This window comes from Ascaphus truei, chromosome 2 (assembly GCF_040206685.1).
Source record: "Ascaphus truei isolate aAscTru1 chromosome 2, aAscTru1.hap1, whole genome shotgun sequence".
NCBI lineage: Eukaryota > Metazoa > Chordata > Amphibia > Anura > Ascaphidae > Ascaphus > Ascaphus truei.
This window is the reverse complement of record NC_134484.1, coordinates 186,430,774-186,451,305: the sequence shown is the minus strand read 5'-3', so window position 1 is coordinate 186,451,305 and position 20,532 is coordinate 186,430,774. Positions and strand designations below refer to the sequence as shown.

The 20,532-nt window shown below is 43.2% G+C and overlaps 1 protein-coding gene across 1 annotated transcript; it reads left to right on the top strand.

The window, feature by feature from the left end:
- The first annotated feature begins 333 nt into the window (after nucleotides 1-333).
- On the top strand, nucleotides 334-9,742 carry LOC142487032 (endothelin-1-like). The gene is made up of 5 exons (XM_075585695.1): nucleotides 334-804; nucleotides 4,025-4,208; nucleotides 6,263-6,418; nucleotides 6,564-6,683; nucleotides 8,616-9,742. Exons 1-5 carry the CDS (start codon nucleotides 723-725, stop codon nucleotides 8,755-8,757), a joined length of 684 nt encoding a protein of 227 aa, XP_075441810.1. The 5' UTR covers nucleotides 334-722; the 3' UTR covers nucleotides 8,758-9,742.
- The last annotated feature ends 10,790 nt before the right edge of the window (nucleotides 9,743-20,532 follow it).

The window sequence follows — 20,532 nt, the reverse complement described above, 5'->3', positions numbered from 1 at the left end:
GTTATCAACTGTCTAATAGTAAGAGCAGTGATGCAAAATAATAAAAACGTTCAGTTCTTTTAAGCAACCCTGGACATACATTTCTTGTTCTTCCAGTCAGTGGCAATATTTAGTTAACAGGTGAAGCAATAGCTCTACTGATGTGAGACTAGGAGAATCCTCCGTGCAGTGCAAGCCCTGGAACTCTCTGTGTGCTGTGTCCTCTAGGTAGGGCTGACACTCCCCCTACTGGTAGGAACCCAGAGCGGCAGGTTTAAAGGGACTAAGGGATTTCTCTTAGCCCTGCCCCTGGTTTGTCAGACGGCGTCTCCCTCTGTGAGGTTACCAGAGATTTCCTTTCCAGCCTACCCTTATCTCAGTCTGCACGTTGCTTCTCGGTGACTAATAGCACAATAACATTGTCTCAGGATAATATACATTCAGGGCTGTTTACAAACTCTATGGCGGTTCAATATAAAAAGGAAGAGGAAAGCTGGCTGAACCACAATCTTGTTGGGACCTCTCAAAGGACTAAGAACCCCCTGATCTACTTCTTCTGATTGGACTTTGGATAATTGATTAAGAACATTTAATCTCATTTATCAATACTAGGGGAAAGTTCTATATATTTTTTTCTTTTTCTAAAATATAAAAAAAAGGGCGACAGAGCATACCTATTAAAATAATTTATTAACAGAATTTTTTTGGGGATTGCTTTCTTTTTATTGCTCATCACCTAGAAGATGTATTTGTCCAGTTTCACAATGGATTTACAGATGGTTCTTTCTCTGCTGTTTGTGCTGTTTCACGGGGCACATGGAACAGGTACAGTAAACTCCTATTATTGCATTGAACAGGATATTTGGATTTTCCTTATCTAGATGTTGATATGATGTTTATATGTATGACATATATGTTCTTTATGTTTAAATATCATGCAATTTATCTAGAAGAACTTGGAAATGAGGAATCTAATAGTTGCAAGGTGCTACTGCACAGATCACTGAGCTAGTGTTAATACCTCAGCCTTTTCATGAATTAGCACATAATGCTAATACATATAGCTCTTGTCGATTCTCATACATAGAAAGAAAAATGTATACAAAAGGGAATTATTTTGATAAAATGTGTAGTTAACACATTACCTCCATGGGCTGATATTAACACACTAAATATGACTTAATTTAGCATTCACAGTATAGCAGTATGCACACAGTAAATCCCGCATTCCTGATTATTATCACGCAGTTCAGCTGGGGTGTCCCCAAGATCGTAGTGAATATTGTGCCGGGGGCTCCTACTGCACAATGTGCAACGTGCCTCCCTGACTCCAGTCTAGGGGGTAAATTACTCATGGGGGTAAATATTAAGGAATGTTTATAAGGCTGGTGTCTGTTGAGTTTTTTTATTGTGTATTCTGCACATACTGGCACTGAAATTGCTGAGAGTTTTTGTCTCACCTGCCTCCCTCAAAACACATATTAACAAATATGTTTCTGTAAATGCACATTTAGTTTGCCCATTTTACTTACCAAGGAGCAGTAAATCAAACTATTATATTATAAGATGCGTCAATTATATAGTGCTGGTAATTCTTGTGATATTATTTCTATTATTATTATTATTATTATTATTATTATTACCATCAATAATGTCAGCAGTATTATTATTGTGGCATTATTGTGTGCCATTATAACACACACACATACTTTTTAATACAATGTATCATTCCTATAAAAAGGCATCATTATTATAGTGCTTTATTCTTATATTTTGAATGCAGTTGGCAGCCTTAAATGATCAGGTGCAAAGAGCAGCAGATCGTGTTTATGAGGAAGGGATTCACAGGGAGATCAACCTGACAGTCAGGATGGAAAAAAACGTGTCCTGGGTGTTATACTGTAGCGTGCGCAGTGAGCACTCAATTTAAAGAGCAAATACAGTAGTACAATGTAGACTTGAGGGGATGGAGCAGAGCGATTGTGAAATGAAATGATAGGGTGTGAAGTCCTGGAGCTGCTTGGCTGAGTAATCAAGAGAAGCGAAACCTGGTGCAGGGAGATCCAGAACGCAGGTGTGATCTCAGTGAGCAGGTGTGATCTCAGTGAGCAGGCTGCAGGACATGCCCTGTCCAATGGCTTGGATTATGTGTTACTGTTTTAACACCCAATGGACACAATGTAATGTACTGTAGCCCTAACAGAGTTACTGAAGTAGGGTAAAACCTTAAACGATATACATGGAGGATAATATATCCAAATATGCAAAACTGATGCCATGAAATACCTGATACACTGTACAATAGGAGGAAAGGGGGTGAAGTTTCATTGCTTTCAGTGGGGGTTTTTTTTTCTCTGTAACAAGGCAGGTGCTACTTTTTCTTGCCTCCAGTTTTGCAGGCCGCTGGCACTGGTACAGTGCATCGCCTCCCCCCCCTCCGTTTAATAGTGATTTAGTAGTGAGACAGTGGCAATCATTAAATGTACACGTTAATTTACTCTATCATAGGGCTACATGCAGTGTCTTAGATAGGGGACGCGGTGTTCTGATACTGTAGTTTGCTTCTTCTCTGGGGTGATTGAGTGACTTGTAATATAAGACGTGTGATGTATTTTCAGCAGGCACAGTGTATATTCTAATCATGGGACTTACAGGTAGTTGTGATGTTGTCTCAGTGGTTAGAAGATAACTTAGTAGCAGAACTAATGAACAAGCAGAGTAGGCAGCAGCAGTGCCCACTGGTTTCAGATACTTGTTACAAAGATCTGTGCATACAGTAGCAGCATTTCTACTGCAGCTGCAAAGTTTCCCCTTGGTGCTGCACAGAATCTCAGATCTTTTACAGCTGCTCATTGGTAACACTCACCTATGGAAACAGCACATGGATAACACACGCTGCCCATATTTACAGTAACTACAGTATATACTGTGCAATACTATATGTATCTATCAGTTTATTTATACCGTGCCAACAATGTACACAACGCTTCCCTACATTACAATAGGAGGTAATTAAATGACAAAGAATGGCATTACGTGCAACAGGTAAAATGATAACATAAAGCAAAAAGATACCCTGCCTCCAGAGAGCTTACAATCTATAACCCCATTATTCGTTCCCTAAGTACTGCTTGCTTTGTACTGTATTGCAGGAATGCTCTAATGATAATCAGGGACATTCTGCATTCATGCTCACTTTCTTGTTCATTGCAGTTACCATTACCTAATGGATTTAACTCAATTGCGTCACAGTTAACAAAACTTGCACAATAATAGACGCCAGCTGGAGCTTTGCTTATTGCAATATATGTAACCTGTTCTGGCACATGTAATGTACAATGCTACCACATCACTGCCTATGCCGTAGGGAGGGCACTTTATAAGTCTCCTGGCTGCTAAACTGGCACACAAAAAATTGCAGTTCGTTTACTAATGGCAACATTTATTTTTTCCCCTTTAAAGACAATGATGGTACATTTTGGCACCAATTTTGCAGCCTGTGGATATTGATACATATACCCCACAATACCTTCCTAGTTCTTCTGTGCCCAGATTATAATCTTTAATATATATAGATTCCAAACATTTATGGGAACACATTTTTGTTTATTGTCTCTGGGTAGATAGATCTGTGTCAGAGTGCATTTGATTATTCAGGTTCCCTGCATAGAATGTATATCGAGTTAGAGGTTGAATCTGCAGATTGTCTAGGTCTAGGAGGAGGACTGTTCCTTTACATCTCTACCGAAGAGGCAGCATTGTCCATAATGTGTGTTCTCAATCAGAGGATACTGTGCTGGTTATGTTAAAGTAAATTACATATGCCCAAATGCAATATAGTTTATGCTCTGTGTTTAACCAGGGGCATCCTCTGTTTGCATAGCAGCAGAGTTAAAACCAGGGGCATCCACTGTTTGCAGAGCAGCAAAAGCAGCAGGCACACACGTAAGGAACAATGAGGGAATGTCTCATCATAGATCATTGTGTATCTGGACCCAGAGCCATTGGGCCTTCTCAGCTAACACAGCATATGCTCTCTTTGCAGTGTCAGGCAGCCCACTCTCCCTCCATGATGGATCTCCAGCTCCTGCTGAAGTGGCTGCTGCTCACCGCTCCTCTGGCTCTCCCTGGCCACCACGCAGGTTTAAACGCTGCTCCTGTTCTTCTCTGATGGACAAAGAGTGTGTCTATTTCTGTCACCTGGACATCATATGGATCAACACCCCTGAGTAAGTCCAGTATCTTTCTCCTGCACCTCACTTCAGCCTCAGCATCTCATTATTGGGCTTATAGTTCAAAGCAATTGAATCTCCAGTGGTCATGGGGAAAATGTATCTAATTGCATGTTTAAAAGGTTTTTTTGTTGGATTAACAGGAATATTACTAATACAGTATATGTTTATTGTTGTTCTCTTGAGCTTGTAGGATCATAAGAGTCTGCTTTTATGATGTCACAGTTGTCTCCTTTCTGGTATATCCAAAGCTCATTCTTGATATAGTGCAATATTCTCATTAGGGTGTCATTAAGCACATTATGAAGTTTTACAAAATGTCTGAAGACTCTATATATACAACAATGTTTTATAAATATTTTCCTAACAAAATGTATTGCATTCTGCAAACTATCTATTCCTGATCACAAGTAAAATAACTTTTTGGAATGATTTGAGAGAGTTGCTAAACTGTGTAGATGGTTAAATTACAGTTTCAAATCCAATATCTGCATTCATATTTCAATACAAATTAATAGGATTAAGCAATACAATAAAATGAGGCACTACATATAATACACAATATTACCAGGTGCACCAATGAACCTGTTTGAATAAAGAGAATATACTGTATATTACAGTGAGTCATTCAAATTATAATCCGTAGAAGACATTGTTTAAGAAAAACATCCACACAATATAGTAGATGCTCAGCTGATTTTGAAATAATTGCTATTCTCAGTCATAAAAACCTAGAAACACTGCAATTGACAGCAGGTAATGAATGACCATTTGGCACGCCTAATTTGTCCTCCGTCTGCTTACTCGAAAACGTTAGAGTTTACTTGATATTTGGCTTTTATTACCTATTTCCTAACCCCTATGCCTATCCCCTGCATTTTACAAGCCCTTTGCTGAGTTTTCATCATGGATCTCTGCAGCAACAACAGAGGAGCTTGTTGGTAAATCCATGTGGAGGCGAGTAGCTTTAATGCAATTAACACAGGCTGTGCAATGCATACTGTACCTGAAACAGCCAATAGAGAAATCACATAGAAAACAAAACCGTTTAATCTCTGGGCAAACAAACTGCTCAATTTTAACAGTTTGCAAACACTGCATAAACCTAACTTGAAATTGTGTATGGATAGTGGCCATGCCTTATCTGAACACCAAACAAATTGGAGACAAATAACTTTGGCTGCCAATAATTTCTGACCTCTATTTTGTATACTTATTTGCATGCAGATTTTATACTGTAAAGTGCAAAGTAGCAAAATCTGCTTCATTTCTGTTGACATGACTTGAGCCTTCTGACAGGCAGGAGCTATGTGTGGCACTGATTGCTTAGCACTGCTGGTGTAATGTCCTAAACTGTAAATATTTGCCTTGCTTCATGCCTCCCAGCCATTCACAGAGATATACTCCTAAACTATGATTTAAGAACCATTAAGAAGTTATTAATTAAAATGCACGTAGCAACCTGTGTAATGTACTTGTACAGTATGCTACTGTGAAACCGAGTCTGGCAATTTGCGAAATTGTATATAATTAAGTGCGCAGAAAATGAGGGCCTTTCTTGTACAAAGGTTACTGCTACAGTGCACTGTGAGAGAAGTGTGTAGTTTATAACATTTGCTGCTAAGTAACAATTTCAGTATTGATACAAAATATGTTTATGCTAAAGCAAATCGTATAAAGTGAAAGGGCAATTAATTGTGTGAAACATTAGCTTGGTCAGAATGATCAATCATATGTAACAATTGTATTGTGTGTGGTCATTATGTTTGTTTTGCAGATTCATTCAAATGCAACCATTTATAACTTCAATAACAGATATGTAAAATAAAATTAATTTATATACAAAAGATACTGTGATTTAATATATAGCACATAATTATTACTGGGTTTGCTATTTGGGTTTTCATGGTTTTTTTTTAAAATGCAAGTAATTTCTAAAATCACAGTGGATCCGTGATTACAAAATAGTAGCATCTACACTATGAGCATTACAAGCTATTGAGATTAGTTTTGGAGAAAAAAAATTGAAATGTGCAAACTTTTTATTGCAGGCGAACGGTGCCTTACGGTCTCGGAGGCCCTCGGATCAGACGGGCATTGCAGGACACAGACACAGAAAAACTCCCTGAACCTACAAGCAGGTGTCTCTGTGCCAAGCGTAAAGACAAGAAATGCCTGGACTTCTGCCAAACTGCAACAGAACTCCGGTGTGTGCAAATGTTCCATCCAGAGTATTTACATAGCTCACTTTAAATACACCTGTATCAGAGCTTTTCTTTATCTGAGGAGTATGTGTTGGGGAAAGGTGTTTCTTCATTTGTGTTTTACAAGACTCTGTTTATTTTCATGCAGGGCCCAGTCTTCTCTTGCAAAAGACAGGAGCCAAGTTCAGGAGGCCAAAGCCTGCAGGGGGCAGAGGTTTGGAGGAAAATGCATTCATAAGCACCCAAGCAGAAGCAAGAAGATGAAAAGGTGAGAGACCACATGGGTGCTTATTGACCAATAACTTTGCAGCGGTTCAAATCAGTTTGGATTTCATGTTGGTTCTCTTGTACAATGTATGTATGTCTTTATTTATAGTGCGCTATTAATGTACATAGCGCTTCACAGCAGTTATACACGTGACAATCATATAAATAACAAATAATACAAATAACACATGTAACCCCCTTTCCCCATAACTAAGGGAACTACGTGTGCTGCCTTTAACTGTGGCTCACAGAAGGCCTAAGCCTCCACCGCTGGGAGCCTGGGGTGAGCTCTCGTTCTCCTCGGTACAGCGCCTCCACCTGGGAGGGATCCTAGCTCTGCAGGATAACCCCTCACAGGAACCAATACAAGAATAGTAATACACACCACACAGGTATAATGTTAACAGTTTACTAGCAAGCTAATAATAATTACACAGAACAGTAGTACCCCACACGATATATTTCCCACACCAGGTTCCCCACTATGTCCACTCCCCGGTGAGGTTTCCCCTAAGTACTGCGGTGCTCTGGGCACCTAACCGCACGGTGTCCAAGAGTAATGCCCACCCAAAGTGTGTGCGGAGCAGTGCTACCCCCTGTGTAAGGCTGTTGGTGCACGTGGTACCTGTCCTGGTGTCAGGCCAGACCAGGTTTATGTGGTGATGGTAGATCCGCAGAACCGCACTATGAGCCCACGAAACGGGTCTGCCGAATCCTCTATCTCTTTGCCGGAGGCATCCGCCTCTTGAGGGAGCTCCAGCTGGAGTGTCTCCTTAAAGTCTATGGTGTGCCTGTGGTCTGGTCCCAGACCGCAGGCCGTAGCTCACAGTGTGGCGTCCTGTCACCAGTTTACTAATACTATCTGTGGTGAACTAAGGGGAAGCGTCCCTATCTGGGGGCCTTCCCTGCAGCACCACAAGCTGGAAGGGGTTCAGGACCTAACAGGGGCCTGTGGGGGCTAATCTAGGCCTAGTCCAGTTAAGCACTGCTCCCTGAACACGACTTACTCTGTTGCCTCCTCTGCTCCAATTGGCGCGCTCCCTTTCGGCCAAAGTATATCCTTCCTGCGCCTTGCGAGGATCCCTCAGCCCTATTGGCTGTACTGCTCCATGTGTTGTTCCTCTCTAAGGACTCTGGGACTCGTAGTCCCGCGGCCGCGTGTGCGGAACCCCTTGTAATAGCCTCCGTACTTAATCCCTTCTGCGCATGCGCGATGTGTTGCCTTGCGCATGCACGAGAAAACAAGATGGCCACAACCACCGGAGCAGCTCCCCGATCGCGTGGAGCTCCGGTACCTAGCCACCAGTTCCCCCGCACCTACGGTAGGGGAAAGCGGGGCTCGGCTACACATAATGGGGAAAAGTGCTTCAGACATAAAAGTGACACTTATGAAAAGGAGTCCCTTCTCTGAAGAGCTCACAATGACCGTCTCCAATAGACATTTACAAGCTACAACGATTTTGAAGCCTGCAGTTTTGTCAACAGTCGAGATGTCTGAATATCTTGCAAAGAAATTCAGAAAATAGCAATTTTGTTTGTATTATGATAAAATAAGTCCATAATCTATAGACAAATGTTACAGCTTTTCAGATGCATTCTAGTTGATAGCATAATCAGACAAATAGAGAAAAAGGTATTTTAACTTTCAAAGGAAATTGAACTTTTAACAGCAAATTTGAAGTGGATATGCTTTTAGAAATCCCATTTGCATGTGTTGTGAAACTTTCCACACGTGTTACAAGTAATGGGATAACAAAGCATATTCAATACTGGTCACCATAAGGGAATTCTTTTAGCCTATTCTCACATTAAAAATGTACTATATTTCAAACACTTTGTAAAAAGGCACATCAAGTGGATTTCATGCTGTATATTTACTTGAATGCTCTTTAATTACCATAACATTAACAACAGATATTTATTGTTTTTACAGATTGGAAGACATTGAACATTCCATTAAGAACTCATTCGACTTTGCCAAGCTAATGAAAATGCCCAATGGAATTAAAGAAGTGTCACATCATTGGACACATAAAAAGAGAGGAATTTGGAAACATATGAAGACAACCTCATAGTGGTAAACTGACAATTGATAATCTTCTAGAATCTGGAAGGCATTGCTGTCAGTGAGTGACTAGCGCGTGTGCCAAAGACGTTCTTCGTGATGGTTCAATACATTCAGAAAAAAAGCTGAAGAATTTAAGCTAGAGTTGTGAGAACTACCATCCAACTTCTGGAGCGTTATGATACAGCGTTACTGGTATAAAAAAAAAAAAACATTCTGAGAGAAATGAAAACACATTGTCCAAATATTAGCTTAATAACATTTCTGTCAAAGAAGAAGAATTATGGAGTGCACTGTTCCTGTAACGTGTTTTTAGAAGGATGACGTAGTACTACACTCTGGGTTAGCAGTCAGGCAGCATTAAATGCTAGGGACACTGACAGTGAAACGCTGGACCATAACGTAAGAAATACATGCCTTAACTCTAAACGTGAGATGCTGCATATGGGGATTTATTTGCATTGGGAATGGACAATGAAAGATGTGCCATCAAACGAGGACACATTTCATGCATACAAGTCTACCTCAAGTCTATTCACAGAAGTGCTTCCATCCTGCCCATATTTTAGCTTGTTTTGTCTGTGAATTTTTTTTGTCTTAAAACACAATTTGATTGATAATCCACTGGAGCTAATTAAATTTTGGATGTTTAACATATCTCAGAATTGTTTAGCAGCTGGTTGGTGTGCTCATGGAAAGCAGTGAGTGGAATTATGGATAACTCTCACATGAGCTAAAATTGGATTATTATTTTTTTTAGCAGCGGTGGAATGATTAGAGTAATCTGCTGTCCTTGGTCTGATTAAATTTATTATGTGGATATTTTTAAATACATATTTATATTATTATTTGTAAAGTGACATGCTTATATTTACTGTGTTAAATATACCTTGGGACAGGCCACATTGGTCTATGCATGTTTGTTGTATTTCTGTATGAAAAGTGCTTTATGGCTTCGATGGTAAATATGTTAAAATAAATATTTTGTAACCATATATATTTGTGTCATGTACATTTGATGTGAGTACAGTCTATAAATAGTTCACATACAGCAGTTTAACAAATCAAGTGGGGATATACATACTGTAGTGTTTTCACACATTACTTCATTTAACTACCTTTTTGAATTGACCAAGTGGTTCAAATAACTGGAGGATTCTCTTCTAAAAATGACACGGAATACATCATATACATCACATTAATTTTCTCTTGTGTATTCCACGTTTTCTTGATTATTTAGTAACTAAATGGCACAAATAGAATCTTATACATGAATATTTAATTATTAGTAGCATAGGGTTTGTTTTCATCCATCCATCCATCCATCCATCCATCCATCCATCCATCCATCCATCTATCTATCTTATCTATCTATCAAAATGGTTTACAGCATTGTACTGTTCAGTGACATATATCTTGTCTGTATTGAAGGATATCCAGAGATGGTTTGTGGCCTGCAGGTAGCACTGCATTGTGCATTGCTTGAAGTCACAGCACTGTTTATTATCTTACATTTGTTTGGATCAACACAAGAATAGGGTTGGGTGGTGGCTTCTCCAAAAATACTGGACTCAATGGTGAAAGGTGCGTCAGGTCACTATGTCCAGGGAGGAAAATACCGGACACATACATGTCCAGTATCACAGTACCTCTCATTTTTTACTGGACAGAGTATCCAAATACAGGACAGTCCAGTTCAATACCGGACACCTAGCAACCCTACATAAGAAGTATACTATAGACGGAAATGTTTTAAGAATACAACACTAGCCTCTAAACCTCATAGACCACAACATTGAACTGACCCTTTAGCTTCATCGTGGCTTATACAAAAAAGGTAATAATGCTTATTTTATCTAACAATTTTTAAAAACAATTTCCAAAGTAAACCAAAACAGTTTCAGACCACCATACGTTTCAAAACCAAAAAGAAAACAAATGCATTGTTATTGAAATCAAATGATACAGGACAAACTATGGTGTTTTGGGGCTGTCTTGCCCTTTCCTCATGTAAAACACATAGTACATTAAATTATTAAATAAAAAAAGATATGCTCTACCTGAGGAAGAACAAGACAGCTGGAAACGTAGTTTGCTTTGCAACCCTTGATTTCAATAAGACATATTGACTTTCTCGTTGACACCGTTTTCGAGGTGCAGACACTCTTTTGGATTACTATGGCATATTTGTTGGGATAGGAGGATGTTCTACAACCAAATGTATATTTTCTTTAACCTACATTACATGAACTGTGTGGTATATGATTTTCTTTTTGGTAAAGACAATGTGGATGCTGCAATCGTGAAAGAATCTAATGCCACAGAACCAATTTCTTCATACACACTGCTAGACTGATCATTTATTCTGACAGCCATTTAGTAGAATGAATTTGTATTATAACTATTTACCTGGTTTTGAGCAAATCATTGTACAGAATCCCACAAGGATCTTTGATGATGAGCATAGAATATTACACTAAACAATGCAGATGGTGTCTGGGGACATGCTTTTTTTAGAGCAGCACAGCAGGTTTTATTATCCCAATAGAATTTAACTTATCTTCTACGAATACAAACTTTCATTTGGGGAGAGTGTCATAATGCTGAGGTATCTGAAAATTCACCTTTGCTGAAGACTTAGGTTGTACATACACTTGACATGAAGCACTTCTTGTTACTCTCCCAGTGAAAGTAAAGCCTTACATTCCACTCCCCTGACCAGAGTCGCCAACAGGGGGGCTGCCGGGGTTGACGTCCCAGGCCCGGTGAGTCAGGGGTCCCGGCTGCCCAGGCTCTGTGAGTCAGGGGAGAAGAAGAAAGTATGGCGGTTCACAGCCGTCCGTGTGGGTAATGAAAAAGCGCAACTAATGAATTAAAAAAGGTAACTTTTAATGTGCACTAGACATATACAAAATGCCACAAAAAACTGACGCGTTTCGTCCTGTTACTAGGACTTTGTCAATGAGTAACTGGTGAAAGCACACAGTGATTCTTAGGATCAAAGCACACAGTGATACTGGGACAAAGTCCTAGTAACAGGACGAAATGCGTCAGAGTTTTTTGTGGCATTTTGTATATGTCTAGTGCACATTAAAAGTTACCTTTTTTAATTCATCAGTTGCGCTTTTTCATTACCCACACGGACGGCTGTGAACTACCATACTTTCTTCTTCTCCTCTGACTTCCCGAGGCTGGAGCACGCTGACACTGCGCAGAGATCAAATCCTCGGATAACAGCGTTTGATCGGCGATACCGATGGGTCAAGTTTTGTGAGTAATACGCCCTTGGGGGCTCTTGGGCTGTGCGTTGGACGCCAGGATTTGTGAGGGTAGTGGCGGAGTTGTATTCCTTAACTGTGTATCTTCTACTGAACTTTGCTCACTACCATTTTCTTCCTGAGGATTGAGACTTTATTGCACATATGGAGCCCTTCTAATACGCTTATACCTAAGTGGATTTGAACTGTCGCAGTGCTGATACTTTCATTATTCATTGTTACAGTGCCCTTGTGTGTGACTTTAGAGCACCGATTTCGGAGTTCACTCTCCGTCCTCCATATCCTGTGAGTCAGGGGGCCCGGCCACCCGGGCCCACAGCGTGGCCGTGCCGTATAAAAAAACGCAGTGTGGCTGCGGGCACCCGGTGGCAGGTCTCTCTGTCGTCGGCGCCGAGGTCAGCTGGGCTTAGCTTCCGGCGCGCGTCAGCATCAGACACCTCGTGGGACAGACTGAGGGAGAAGCCTGCAGTGGGGGAGAGCTGGGGCCGGCAGCAACTGCTGTTACCTGCTGCCACCGCCCCCTCCCAGCCATCCTGCAGCCACCGGTCTACCGCCCCCCCCATAGCAACGCCCCCCCTCCCCATAGTAACGGCACCCCCTTTGCAGCCAACGGCCCTCCACAGCAACACCCCCCCACTTAACAACCACCGTCCCTCCCGCAGCAACGGACCACCCGTAGCAACCACCGCCCCCCCCGCAGTAGGCACTGCCCCCCACAGCAAGCCCCCCCCGTTCGCAGCCACCGGCCCTCCCGCAGCTACGCCCCCCCCGTAGCAGCGACTGGCTCTCCCGCAGCAATGCCCCCTGTAGCAACGGTCCCCCCTTTGCAGCCACCAGCACACCGGCCATCCCTAAGCCACCGACCCACCCCCCACCCTGCAGCCACTGGACCTCCCGCAGTCACCAGGGCTGACCTGAGACCATCCACAAGGTAAGTCTGATTTTTATTTTTATTGGGGGTGTATTTTTATATGGATGGGGGGGGGTGGAGATGTATTTTTATATGTATTGGGGGGTGTGTTTTATATGTGTAACGGGTATCCCCTCCCCCCCCCCAATCGCAGATATGGTATGGGTGCGGAGAACATACAGTGTTACCAGGTGTGGTGCATATACCTGCAGGCTCACAGGAGGCCTGAGCCTCCGCTAGTGAGAGCCTGGGGTGAATCCTCTGGAACGGTCTCGGTTTCAGCGCCTCCACCTATGTAGGATTCTATGGGAATGTAGAATGACCCTAACATAGGAATCCACCCAGAAACCACATACACCAGTATTATGGATAACAGGTTTACTGAATGAATAAATGATAACTCTTACATAACAATTATAACACCACCATTATAACATCCCCACACGGTGCCCACAGCCCAACCCCCTTTGTCCCGTGGTCAGCGCTGCCACTATGTGTTAAAAGAATGTTATGATCTGTTGGTGCACTTATAGAGTACCTGCCGAGTGCTCCTGCACTCAGGCCTGCAAGGAACTTCACAAAGGCTCTGTCGTTCTGGGATCCCATCTGATCCGGTCCGGTGAATCCTTGCTTGGGGTCCGCCAGGGGCGGTCCCACCCTGAAGATAGTCTTTGTCTTTGAGCACCGACTTGGGCCCAAATCTCTTTTACTGGAACTGCAGCATCCGCTGATCACTATCTAACACTAGCACTACATGACACGGTCCCTAACCTAGGGCCTGTCCCTGTAGCACCACAAACTGGGGAGTGAGGACCTACCTGGGACCTAAGGGGTTAACTGGCCTATCTCGCCCCCCTAACTCTTCCCGGTCCTGACTCTAACCAACTAGTACCTGCAGTAACGCACTGCCACTTACTTGGTACGTGCAGCAACCGTGCTGCACAAACACTGTGCCTGCCTGTCAGACCTCACAGCACTGATAGCTGTGACTCTGACAAGACAGCACTCACACTAAGGGCAGAGTCCCTAACTGGGGCCGTCCCTTATCAATTACCCTCTAACCCTGCACCCTTCCTTCCCCTTCTGCACCCGCGATCATCAGCAAGGTGAGGGGGTGCTGACAGGCTGGGGAGACCTGGCTACATATGTATTGGGGGGGGGGTGTATTTTTTTATGTATTAGGGGGTGGGGGTGTATTTTTATATGTATTGGGTGGGGGGGGTGTATTTTTATATGTATTGAGTGGGGGTGTGTGTATTTTTATATGTATTGGGTGGGGGGGGGTGTATTTTTATATGTATTGGGTGGGGGTGTATTTTTATATGTATTGGTGGGGTGTATTTTTATATGTATTGGGGGTGTGTGCTTTTATATGTATTGGGGGTGTGTGTTTTTTTATGTATTGGGGGGGTGTATTTTTATATGTATTGGGGGGGTGGGGGTGTATTTTTATATGTATTGGGTGGGTGGGGGTGTATTTTTATATGTATTGGGTGGGGGGGGGGTGTATTTTTATATGTATTGGTGGGGTGTATTTTTATATGTATTGGGGGGGGTGTATTTTTATATGTATTGGGGGGGTGTATTTTTATATGTATTGGGGGGGGGTGTATTTTTATATGTATTGGGGGGATGTATTTTTATATGTATTGGGTGGGGGGGGGGGTAATAAACAGATTGCATTGTGCTGTTTTTTTCCGTATTACAATAAGAAGAAAACAGTTAAGTTAAAGGTGTGCGCTAAAAAAATGTTTTTGTGGTAGGTGCACTATGGGTTGAGAGGGGGGGGGGCTGCTCTTTTCATTTGTCCTGGGCCCCAGGATTTCTGTTGGTGGCCCTGCCCCTGAAAGGGGATCGGTATGGAATTACAGAAGCACAACACACACACACACACACACACACACATCCTCTTTCTCTATCTACCTCAAATATGTAAACCTCCAGTACTGCTTTAGTTCACCCCATATCTGCCTTTCAGCTCCTTAGGTACAAAATTAAAAAAGTGCTCGATAGCGCTCTAACAACCCAAAAAAAAATCAAATAACCACTTAATGTGTAAATACGTGAATGTGATATGAAAACAATTATAAATATTCGTGCCTAAATAATAAAGTGCACTAAAATATTGTGAATAAGAGACTGAAAAACACACTGCAACCCTTGAATAAAGACTGTTCCACTTGTCTTGTATCAGCTATTTCTCCAAAAGATCAGGAGAGCGTGTCTCGTAGTCCCAAAAAATAGAAAAAACATCACATAGTACAGTAATGTTTAAATCAGTGATTCTATGTGCAAACGCTCAAAAATGACTGAACAAACAAATATAAAGTCCCCAGCGCTAAAGTCCAAGATACCGTGATCTTTAAGGCAGTCTCTAGTCTTTAAGATGGTAGTTGGGCTCTGGTTTAGATGCTCCAGATGGGATAGATGTCCTTGATGTAGATGGATACACCGTCTGAAATAACAGATAAGCAGACACACCTGATTGCGCAGTGTGTTATAGCAATCAGAGCCCTATCTGAGATGTGAAAGAATCCTACTCACATGATCAACGCCAATATGTTCAGTGGAGAGGATCTGTGCTTGCTCCCCTTCTAATTCGCTCCTCACACGAACCCCACGTGGAGACAGCTTACAGGAGACAGCTTACAGGATACACCCTCTATCTTCAATGGCGTCGGGGATGCGTCCGTTAACGACACCTCCACCTCAGTAGTATAAGAGTGACTGTCCCAGTCCTCCGGAATCCGCAGGAGATAAGTAAAGGTCTCAAGGAGGCCCAGACAGGAACAGTATGCGATGAGTACCAGCAGGCCTGCTGGTACTCATCGCATACTGTTCCTGTCTGGGCCTCCTTGAGACCTTTACTTATCTCCTGCGGATTCCGGAGGACTGGGACAGTCACTCTTATACTACTGAGGTGGAGGTGTCGTTAACGGACGCATCCCCGACGCCATTGAAGATAGAGGGTGTATCCTGTAAGCTGTCTCCTGTAAGCTGTCTCCACGTGGGGTTCGTGTGAGGAGCGAATTAGAAGGGGAGCAAGCACAGATCCTCTCCACTGAACATATTGGCGTTGATCATGTGAGTAGGATTCTTTCACATCTCAGATAGGGCTCTGATTGCTATAACACACTGCGCAATCAGGTGTGTCTGCTTATCTGTTATTTCAGACGGTGTATCCATCTACATCAAGGACATCTATCCCATCTGGAGCATCTAAACCAGAGCCCAACTACCATCTTAAAGACTAGAGACTGCCTTAAAGATCACGGTATCTTGGACTTTAGCGCTGGGGACTTTATATTTGTTTGTTCACTATTTTGTATCAGGTTTTGGAATTACCTGTTATTATTGTCACCTAGCTGCTTTTTTTCTCTTTGTTTATCACAGCATTGTGCAAGTCATTTTATTTTGATGTTGCACGAGCACTTATCGTTGTTTTAGCACAAATTGTTATCACTTAGTTTAGTGTAGGTTAGCGCTTTTGGAGGGGTTAATTTCATTGTTTTGCTCAAAAATGACTACTCACATGAAAGTAGCCAAAATCAAGCAGCCATCCAACTTTAGGGGTGGATGTACCCTGTGAATATGCAGCAGCCACCAGCCACCAACCTCCAAGGAAGAAAAGACCATATAGTGTAGACGGTAGTATATTCTGACAATGGGTACACAAATAAAGGCTTACACTCTGTATGATCAAGATAGGCAAAAATGGATAGCGGGTAACAGGTACACAGTGAGTCGCGATCCCCTGGGTTCCTCGTTGTCCTCCGCTTCACCGGAACACAGTATCCACGCCGGGGCTCCCGTCGCGTCACTTCCGGTGCGTCGATGCACTAATGGCGAAACACGTAGAGTGTTTCAGTCCAGCAATACCCAAGAGAAGGAACACCGAGAATACACTCCTACCATCAGGCCCGGCGTTCTCGACGCACCGGAAGTGACGCGACGGGAGCCCCGGCGTGGATACAGTGTTCCGGTGAAGCGGAGGACAACGAGGAACCCAGGGGATCGCGACTCACTGTGTACCTGTTACCCGCTATCCATTTTCGCCTATCTTGATCATACAGAGTGTAAGCCTTTAGTTGTATACCCATTGTCAGAATATACTACCGTCTACACTATATGGTCTTTTCTTCCTTGGAGGTTGGTGGCTGGTGGCTGCTGCATATTCACAGGGTACATCCACCCCTAAAGTTGGATGGCTGCTTGATTTTGGCTACTTTCATGTGAGTAGTCATTTTTGAGCGTTTGCACATCGAATCACTGATTTAAACATTACTGTACTATGTGATGTTTTTTCTATTTTTTATGACTACGAGACCCGCTCCCCTGATCTTTTGGAGTTTCAGCTCCTTAGGTATGAAGAGGTATAAGCCGTGCTTTGCCATTAGACACTATACCCATATATTATACTACATACTGTACCATATTTAAGCAGACTTCGGTCATAAGATACCTTCTGGTGCAGGCCGACACCTTTCAGTCTATTGATATCAATGGACTGGAAGGTGTCTCCCACTCCCTTAAGGTCCCATTTTCTTCCTTTATTGACTTGAAATACCAGTGGTGTAAAGGACTCATGATTCCCAATGCCAAGTGTTTTTCTTTTATATGATATTGTTCCCCACTGTACTGTGTATGTCACTAGAAATGTGACAAATTGTTCTATTTAAAAGAAGAAAAAAAATAGTGAATTTGAAAAGAAATCTAGCCTCTTGATGACACCGTTAGTTCTGAATCTGTCATTTTTTTACTCAGCTATGGGAATGTATAGCAATTTTATCCATACCTGTCTCTTTTAGACTACCATATGTTGGTGGAATCTATGAAAAAGAATACCAAAGACGGTGTCGTAACCACCGTGCTGTTAAACCCTGCAATTCCCTTGGAACCCGGCCGGCCGGCAAGCGCTCTTTGCGCATGCGCAGTCGGCGCTCGCCAGTGGGTCAAAAAAACAGGGACAGAGCCAGAAAAAGTCGGGACTAACCCGACTAAACCGGGACGCCTGGTCACCCTATGTGTGTGTGTGGGGGGGGGGGGAGGGGGGGCGTGTATTGTGTGTGTAGGAGGGAGGGGTGTGGGAGTGTGTGTGTGTGTGGGGGGGGGAATGGAGGGTTTGTGGGGGGATTGAGTGAGGAGTGGGGCAGTGTGAAAGAGAGAGAAGGGGGAAGAGTGAGTGAGAGGGAGGAAGAGTAAGGAAGGGGGTGAGACACAGGGGAGAGAGGGAGACAGTAAGAGTGGGGGAGTGTGAGGATGAGAGGAGGGATGTACTGTATGAGGATGAGAGGGGAGACTGTGAGGGGGTGAGAGCAAGGTGTGTGAGAGGGGGGGGGCAAGGCCATTCACTTAGGGACTCTGGTGGAAACTAAGTTTATTTAGCTTTTTGTTTAGGGAGCCCTTTCAACATTTTTGCAGGGGGGCCAAAATATATAGTTACGCCACTGACTAAAGAGCTATATGGTAAGATGGAGAATACTGAATTCTATTATAATCTGTAGACGTTCAAGGCCTGCTGGTAAGTGTAGTTAACTATGGCTATAAGCTTTAAGAATTTGCAGGTCAATTATTCAATCTTCCGTGAGGCTGTATTCCCCATGCTAGAGAAGTATTCAGTCTGCTGAAATGAATACAACTAAACTCTTCTCCAGCAAATTGATTAACGACCATTCAGTGGCAGTGCTTAACATGGCATCAGAATAGTGTATAGAGGAACATACTATAAGTCATTCAGAGTAATTGGGAGATCCATTAGTAAAGTTTTAATCTTTCTACTAGAGTTAAAGCAGCAAAACATGTGAAATCTTATATGCTCTACTCAAACCACCCTCAGCTGCCTCTTCTTCCTCCATCTCCGCTCAGGACTTTGCTGACTATTTTAAGGAAAAGGTGGAATCCATACGGCAGAACATCCCATCTGTTTCTTGCTTTCCCTGGCCTTGGTCCGCACGCCGTCCAGGAGCATGTCGGGGGTGTGTTGGGGGGCAGGCCAGTGACGTCACGGAGCTGGTTCGCCCTCATTGGGCGAACCGCTCACGTGACTGGCCCTGCGCTCCGGCGAGCGCCAAATCTAAATTTTGTATAAGACCTACGCTTCCGCACGCTTGCGGAAGCGTAGGCAAGCCCCTACTAAAGCCACTCTCATTGCGGCTGTAGGGGCTCACTGGTAAGCACCAGCATGCCTCAGCACCGCTGACCATGCCCGAGGCCTTACTCTCCTCCTGCCTACCTTGACTCTTTTTCCACGGTCTCAGAGGAGGATGTATCACTGTTAATCTCCTCTTCTTCCTCTACCACTTGCCCTCTTGACCCCATTCCCTCCCATCTCCTAAAACCTCTTGGTCCCACTATAAACCCTACGCTCACACACATTTTTAACTCCTCCCTCTACTCTGGTACTTTTCCCTCCTCCTTCAAACATGCAACTGTTATACCATTACTCAAAAACAGCAAGCTTGACCCTACCTGTCCGTCTAACTATCGACCTGTCTCCCTCCTGCCTTTTGCCTCTAAACTCCTTGAACGTCTTGTATTCTCTCGCTTGCTTCATTTTCTCAACACCTATACTCGCCTAGACCCTCTACAATCTGGCTTCCGCACTGCTCACTCCATGGAACCAGCCCTCACTAAAATAACTGATGACGTCCATGCTGCCAAAGACAGAGGTCATTACACTCTGCTCATATTACTCAACCTCTCCGCAGCATTTGACACCGTTGACCACCCTCTTCTCCTTCATATTCTCCATACTCTTGGTATTCGGAACAAAGCTCTATCCTGGATCTCCTCTTACCTCTCCCATTGTACTTTGAGTGTCTCTTCTGCTAACACCACCTCCTCCTCTATTGATCTCTCTGTGGGGGTACCCCAGGGCTCTGTCCTGGGACCTCTTCTCTTTTCTCAGTACACACTCTCTCTAGATGACCTAATAACATCTCTTGGGTTTAAATATCACCTCTACGCTGACGACATACAAATTTACTTTTCAACACCTGACCTTACACCTGCTGTACAAACCAAAGTTTCTGAATTTCTCTCTGCTATATCATCCTGGATAGCCCTCCGTCGCCTTAAACTCAACATGGCAAAAACAGAACTCCTCATACTTCCTCCAAAATCTGGCTCTACTACCTCCTTCCACATTACTGTTGGAAGTACAATCATTCACCCAGTAGCCCAAGCACGCTGCTTAGGGATCACACTGGACTCCTCTCTCACATTCTCCTCTCACATTCAAAACGTTTCTAAAACCTGTTGCTTTTTCCTCCGCAATATCACTAAGATACGCCCGTTCCTCTGTTGCTCGATTGCTAAAACTCTGACTCAGGCCCTCATCCTCTCCCGTCTTGATTACTGTAACCTCCTGCTGTCCGGCCTTCCTGCCTCTCACCTGTCTCCCATACAATCTATCCTAAACGCTGCCGCCAGAATCGCTCTGCTCTTTCCTAAATCTGTCTCTGCGTCTCACCTCCTGAAATCCCTCCCCTGGCTTCCGATCAAATCCCGCATCTCACACTCGATTCTCCTCCTCACTTTTAAAGCTTTACACTCTTCTGCCCCTCCTTACATCTCAGCCCTAATTTCTCGTTATACA